The sequence below is a fragment of the Platichthys flesus genome, chromosome 5 (genome assembly GCF_949316205.1).
Source record: "Platichthys flesus chromosome 5, fPlaFle2.1, whole genome shotgun sequence".
NCBI lineage: Eukaryota > Metazoa > Chordata > Actinopteri > Pleuronectiformes > Pleuronectidae > Platichthys > Platichthys flesus.
The window spans coordinates 18,727,145-18,734,493 of record NC_084949.1 but is presented as its reverse complement, the minus strand read 5'-3'; the positions used below and the strand labels follow the sequence as shown (position 1 = coordinate 18,734,493).

General features: G+C 41.2%; 1 protein-coding gene across 1 annotated transcript; it reads left to right on the top strand.

The window, feature by feature from the left end:
* The first annotated feature begins 5,429 nt into the window (after positions 1 to 5,429).
* On the top strand, positions 5,430 to 7,136 carry helt (helt bHLH transcription factor). Its single transcript, XM_062388777.1, has 4 exons — positions 5,430 to 5,456; positions 6,012 to 6,116; positions 6,282 to 6,378; positions 6,661 to 7,136. The coding sequence occupies exons 1-4, from the start codon at positions 5,430 to 5,432 to the stop codon at positions 7,134 to 7,136; spliced, it is 705 nt and encodes a 234-aa protein (XP_062244761.1).
* Positions 7,137 to 7,349: the final 213 nt, after the last annotated feature.

The window sequence follows — 7,349 nt, the reverse complement described above, 5'->3', positions numbered from 1 at the left end:
TCCTCCCCCAAGTAGCATATATGGACCTCCCCCCCTCACTTATTGGTCCTCGTCTGAACCCTGTTACCCACACTTTATTTTCTCCCCCAAATACATCTCAGATCCACTTTTATCAGAGCCGAAGTTAGTACTTTGATGAATACACAGAAAACTCAACAGGTGACAGTAAGAGTACTCCAGTCTGTTCACAAAGAAGTGGCATTTTCACCGCTGGACAGAAGTTTTAGCGGTCACAAGTCACAATCCGTTGAACAAGAAAGTTTTAATTGTTTGAGTCAAAAATAACTGAAACGTTCCAATTCTCCCCCCAACAGAAGTGAGAGGCCAGGGACAGATCACATATCACAGGGATGACACAAAGACACAAAGAAACGCTCAGACTCACAGCAAGGGACAATGACAGTCTCAAGGTAAACTGCCTGTCTTTGGACTGTGGGAGGAAGGTGGATTACCTGGGAAAACCCCACACGGACACAAGGGGAACATGTAAACTCCACATAGAAAGGCCCAGCACGGTCATCTGTCTGGTTCAAACCCAGAACCCTCACGCTGTGGCACAAAAGTGCAAATGTGAAAAGTCAAACAAAACATCAAGTTAGGATTAACCATCTGATTTATCTCGAGGCCCTTTGGGAACCACCGGATAGTAGATTGACCTTGATAAGCTATAACAGTGAAGTACTTCACTGTATCAACAAACTCATGATGAAATCAAGATTAATACATCAGGACCAGAGGTCATTTTTTACTTTTGATGCTATTGGTACATTTTCCTTTGTGCTTTTACTTCTGACTCATTATTTATAAATTCAAAGTTTACATTTGACTTGTGATGGAGTATTTTGTACCTTGTTTTATTGATACTTTTATGTAAAAATCTGATTACTTCCTCAACCACTGTAAAACCAGTGAAAAAGTACTCCACATGCATTTGACCTGGGCTGACAATCATTAACTGCTTATTATTGACTGTAACAACAGTCAATCAAATTAATTCAAGGAGCATGAAACAGAAAAAGCACCAGCTATAGAGACCCAGGTACAAGAAGCAGAAGAAAACCAACAGCAACAACAAAAAATAGGACATCCTGCAGTATGATCCGAAAGAGAGGCGGTGGTCTAGTGGGAGAATCTTGGACTATGGGCAGAGAAGGTCTCTGGTTCGTCTCTGGTTCAACTCCACGGAGAGACAACAAAAGACGAACCTGGATTGATCTGTCCAAAAATCCAAGAGTCTCCCTACCCTGTCTAGTGCCCCTGAGCAAGGCACCTTATTCCCCCAACATCTGCTCCCCGAGCGCCGTACATGGTCGCTCACTGCTCTGTGTGTCCTGCACCAGATGGGTTAAATGCAGAGGTTAAATTTACCTACCATAGCATGAGTGTGTTGTGCATGTGTTTGGTATAAATAAACATATCTTAATCCATCTTAATCTTAAGAAGTAATAATACGTAGTAATCATTGACACTGTGTCAGAGCAGTAACGTGAAAAGCTGAGGTCTAAACATCCTGAATGTGACTTATTTTATCTTTCAAAGGGAAGGTATTTTAGGTTTAAAGTCACAAAGCAGAGAGTTTATGGGCTAAACACCACATCAGCATCTGTAGGTCTGTTTTTAAAAAGGTTTTTATTGTTCGTGTATTATGTAAAATCTTTAATTTGGTTATCGTTGTTACATTTCATGTTTTTTTAAGATGGACCCCAGAAAGTCCAACAGTACAAAGAAATAAACATCACACGGAGGATCATCTAAACTTAGAAGAAAATACTTTGGGTAACAAAACTTTCGTGCTGGTTCAAGCCTAATATTATATTTTTAAAAACGTCCTAAAATGTGCAAATGGGATATAAAGCAGGAACTGGACATCTACGATTTTTAGGAGAGCGTTCAGTTACTGTGGTGGTTTTCAGATGAATCTAACAGTTTGTTGATGTCTGTTTCTTTATCGCCTCTTCCAGTTAGGATGCAGGTCATTGCAGTTTGCATGTTGTACCACAAGAGGGAGCAGTTTGGCCTTTAAAAGGGAACGCTCGAGGTTGAGTACTTTATTTACAAATCAACTTTTTAAGAGTGTAAATATTTTCAGAAAGTAGCATTGAGAGAAATAAAACCCGTAGAATATAAATTCACACAGAATCGGTGGTACAATTTGGACTTTAAATGTCACAATATCACAGTGATGATCCTGATTTGAGTGAACTTTCACTCTTTTACCTTCTGGAAAATCAAACTCATATTGTGATAGAGCTGGAAACCTCGCTTTATGAATTTAATATACATCATCTCGCTTGTTTACAAGCTTGAACCAGTAAACCCTTCACTGAACTGGTTGCTGTTTGTTCCTCAAACTCTGCTGAACCATGTAGCCTGGACTCAAAAGGACCGTGTGAACTGCTGCAGTTCAGACTGAGGGGGGCGCGCCAAGCCAAAGGATTGTGTCGGGGACCCTCTGAGGGCAGCACGGGTCAGAGCGCAGCGCCTGACAACACATGCACATATACACACACACACACACACGCACACACACACACGCACACACATAAAAACACACACAGACGCACATTGAATTAGGCTTAATGGCTTGAGGCTTGTCTGTGTTTTCCTGTAACAGTCTGGTTTACAGATGTTACACTGATAACACCATAGATCAAAACACACACCCACACAAACATACACACACACAGTGGTCCACACGACTTGAATAAGCAGATACAACGACCATCACCCGCTGATACCAACAAGAGAGGCTACATATTTATTTATTTTAGCCAGTCGGTGTGTATTTGTGTATTTGTGCATTTTTGCATTTGTAGCAATAGGCGACAGAGTAAAAGCTTTTTTATCAAACCAACGGTGCATAAACGTTATAAATAAACTGTAGGAATAACAGTGTAGGTTTAATGAGGCAGATATCTGTATATTTGTATACATTTTCATTTATACATGTTTTGATTCTACATTATATGCACAATAAAGATGGATTGGGATTCATTGTTGACCTGCTGTCTTGTACATAAACGTTATAGCCAATGTGATACTATAAACAAAAAAAATTGAAACATATCATTCCAACAGTTTCCAATCGCACCTGTTACACCAAGAGTGTGTTTTGTTGTTAGAATGTGATTTCAATATTTAATCCGAAAATATTTCCCCCCTCACCTGTTTTTCTGTGACTCATTTTTCCATTAGATCTTCTCTTGTATTGCAAATTGGTATCTAGAGGAGCCAATATGATAAATAAAACCAATTAGAGCCGAGCTGTCAGACATTCAAAATCATTTAAGAATATATTTAGATTTTGTCCAATTTGTGGCCATTTTGGCGAATTCAGACAGATTCTAGCAAATATATATATATTTTTTTAATTTTAGGGATAATTATACTCTCAAATCAGCAACAAACCGTAAATTCTTTAAATCTAATCAATAACTGCACATACGCAGAGGTTGCCAAACATGTATGAAATAAGCTAAAACGGTGGAACGCAGTAATTTGGTAAAAATTTTACACTGAGGATCATATAAGTGGAAACCTTTTATGTGTATTCAATAAGTCAGAGAGTTGGCAGGCCATTTCTAAAACATGGAAAAACTAATTTCACATCAAATAAGCCTAATAACTGTTAATAAGAAATATCCCGACGCATCATTTGGTTTCATTCTGCATGACGCAGCAACTTGGCGTTTCCAAATCTGTCAGCAAAAACTTCCAGGATTTAATTCAGTGAATTAAAAAAAGCAACAGCACATGAGTCCCGTTATATTTCAAAGGACAAACACATAAAAAGTGTTAAATGTGCACAGTCAAGTAATTGGATTTAATGCCCCCGTCCCGCTCGCTCGCGCTTTTCTCTCCATGGTGCACTAAAAACTCGCCAAACGCCTCTTCAGATGTCTTGTGAGCTTTTCTTTATCAATCTCCGCCGCTTTTTATTCTTCGACATCGCTCACAGGATCAAATATATCCCAGCACTGGCGAAGGTTTCGAGATTAAAACGTTCACAGTGGAGAAAGGACTGGGTGCAAACTGTTTTGGCGCATGAGAGCAGTCTGAATCTGTGAGAAGGAGCGCACACAATAAACCTGTTGTTAACCTTGCTGTGAAAATATGTTTGAAGAAAACAGCCAATTGTTGTATGAAATGTATTCAAGTATAAAATAATGCCCTTTGTTTGGGGGGAAAAACTTGAGCAATGTGAGGGTACAAAAGTCCCCTGTGGCATTTACTAGCACCCTTTGTGCAGTGTGCGCTTTGGCGTCTCCACTTGGCGCATTACCCAGGCCCCTTTAAACGCGATTGTTTCTTTCTTTCTAATGACATTTACCGGATCAAAACATGCTGTTAATTCGATCAGAAAGCTTCACCCTTCATAACAATGGCAGTATAATTTCTTCCAAAGTTTGTTAAGTTGACCGAAATTAGGCAAATGAATAGGGGTCTCCAGGCTACCCATCTTGCAGGTGACGGGGAATAATGCGCGTTCACACCAGCTGCATTCTTCTTTATTTCTCCCTTTCTTTCACAGCATTATTAAAATTTAGGCCAATGAAACTATTCATTCGACTGAATAGACATTTTCTTATAGGATAATAGGATACAAATTGAGCCTCTCCAAAGAGTCTCCAGTGGTGGGTAACCCTCGTGTGCCAGAGGCTGCTGGAGACGCTGGCCTTGACGCAGACGACGCTCGTGTGCCAGGGCTAATCACACACCTGCCTGGGAGTCCTGCGAAATAAAGAATGTAAACAAAAAGCTTGCCATCTCTCATAAAAGATGGACGTGTCACCAAGTCGTGTGAGAAACGCCGAGAACAAACGGGGGGACTCTGTCTCCAAAAGATCTCCCCTGAACTTGGCGGAACAGCCTATTAAAGGCTTACTTAATTACTCTAATGACACTGGACAGGCCTTAAACCTCGGACCGGGCTTGGACGAGAGTTAAGATCGCTTGCTGGGATTTGTAAACAGGCGATCGTGTGAGAAACGCGAGTTGGAAGAAAGAGTGTTTCTTTTTTCGCTGGCTTTGTTTTCAGTGCGCACAGTGCGCCCCGCCGGATCAGGCGATCCCAACGCTCAGTTCTTGTTTCCCGCCTGGGTTCTTACTATGCAAATAATATTCCAAAAGTAATCACGTGTCTTTAGAACAGCCACGTGGATTAACAAAGCAGGTTTGCCCCCCTGCTAGCCCATGGCTTTAGATTTTTACTATTTCTTTAACTGATCCTAAATGCACACATTTACCCAAAAGCATGTCTCTAATCCCATGGAATAATTTACACCATGAATGCAGGAGTCCCTTGGATGATCACTTTAAAAGGGGCAGTTCTCTGCTCACACCTCAGTCCGCTTCATCTCCTACCAGAGCAACACACCTCTTCATCATCCAGCCAAACTCATTTTAACACTTTTGACAGAAATTCGTCGATGGCATCGAAGATGAAAGACCGGAAGGTACGCGCTCCTCGTGCGCTCTGCATTTTTAGGACTGAAATATCATGGCAACATGACACTTTTATCACTTTTTAGTTGCAATTTGGAATTTTGTACTTTCAAGAACTATTGTCAAACTGCTATTTGGAGTAATTTTTACACCAGTGGAACCGAAATCCACTGTGCACCAGCTTGTGGCACGCCTTACTGGACGATTAGGCGCGCAATGATGTAAAAGAGCCTATCTGACATTTTAGCAATATTTAGTGACAATATTTGAGTTAATTACTTTACAAACATCTGATGTGTGTTAAATATGCTGAAAGATATGTCTGCTGTGTCCAGTGGCGGCTCAGATTTATACAAACTCTCCAGAGCGCGCAGATGTCCGCTGCGCGCTCTGGAGCAACAAAGTGCACGGCGCGCAAAACCTGGAGTTATTGTACAGTCCCCAGCAACACGTTCTTCGTAATTCAGTGGACTTCTGCGTGTTTTAACTTTATAATATGTCTCTTTAAGTTGAGATTCACTTCAGAGATTCCATGTGCTCATGTTGTTTCTCCCTCTGTTTTGCAGCGAACTCCCATCTCTCACAAAGTCATCGAGAAACGAAGACGGGACCGAATTAACCGCTGCCTAAACGAACTAGGGAAAACAGTACCGATGGCAATGGCAAAACAGGTATTGTAATAATATAATATTTGTAAATTTGATTTATCATTTATGCTATGTTGATGCATTTTTACAACTGATCGATGGATGCTTATAGCAATTCTACTGATTGGAGGTTGATAATTGCGATCGTTCATCTTGTAATGTTGAATTATTTCTTAACTGTTATTTCAGAGTTCTGGAAAACTGGAGAAAGCTGAGATCTTAGAAATGACAGTTCAATATCTGCGAGCGCTGCACTCAGCGGATTTTCCCAGAGGGAGAGAAAAAGGTCAGTAAACTTTTTACGCATCTCTTTTACTTTACGCATTAAACCACCACCATCCTGTCCGCAGAATGAAACTGAATTTCTCTATTCTGGTTGTACATAGATCCGTGGTTGCTGGTATATTTGTGTAATTTTTTATCATACTTATTGTTGTGTGAATTTTTAAGTGAGAATTTCTAGATAGTCGACATTTAGTCCAGTTTTACGCACCGGAATCACACTGTCAACAACTTGACTGTAGATATCGACAGGGTTGTAACCGTTGTTTACTTTATTTAACTCCAGGTGAACTTCTCGCTGAGTTTGCGAACTACTTCCACTACGGATACCACGAGTGTATGAAGAACCTTGTGCACTACCTGACCACAGAGGACAGAGCTGAAACCAAAGACATCAAGTACGCACGGATCCTCGCCTTCTTGCAGTCCAAGTCCCGTGTGGTCACCGAGCCCGTGTTCGGCTCCGTCGGCTCGATGCCAGAGGCGTCTGACTACCTCGGTCAGCTTCTCTCCTCCCCGGAGCACCAAAGCCACAGCCCGTCTGACTCCTTGTACCAGCAGAGTCCACCGGGACACTTCTCCTGGCACAGCTCGGCGCGCAGCCCGGCCATCACGTACCCAACAGTGCCGCTCTCTGCGCACACGCAGCAGCACGGTGGATACCTATCACCGGTGCAGGGACTCGATCACCACTATTTTAACTTCATCGGTCACACGCACGCAAACACGTTTAGTTTGCACAGTGCGCAACACGCCATGTAAACACGTCTGCTATTGTTTGTTGTTCTTTCTATTTATATAACTGTGAATGATGGAAACTGTTTCTGTAAATGTTGTAAATAAATATTTCTGACTTAAATTCACCTTATTTTGTCTCTATTTAAATTTGCTCCAATTAAATCTCAGTGCGTAAAGATCATCGAAGGTACAATTACAACATTGATGCTTTTGATAAAGAATCCATTGCTCAAAAAA

Coding starts and splice junctions, on each gene's coding strand:
- helt (XM_062388777.1), top strand. CDS start 5,430: ATGGCATCGAAGATGAAAGACCGGAAG. Junction 5,457..6,011: donor CGAAGATGAAAGACCGGAAG/GTACGCGCTCCT, acceptor TCTGTTTTGCAG/CGAACTCCCATCTCTCACAA. Junction 6,117..6,281: donor CGATGGCAATGGCAAAACAG/GTATTGTAATAA, acceptor CTGTTATTTCAG/AGTTCTGGAAAACTGGAGAA.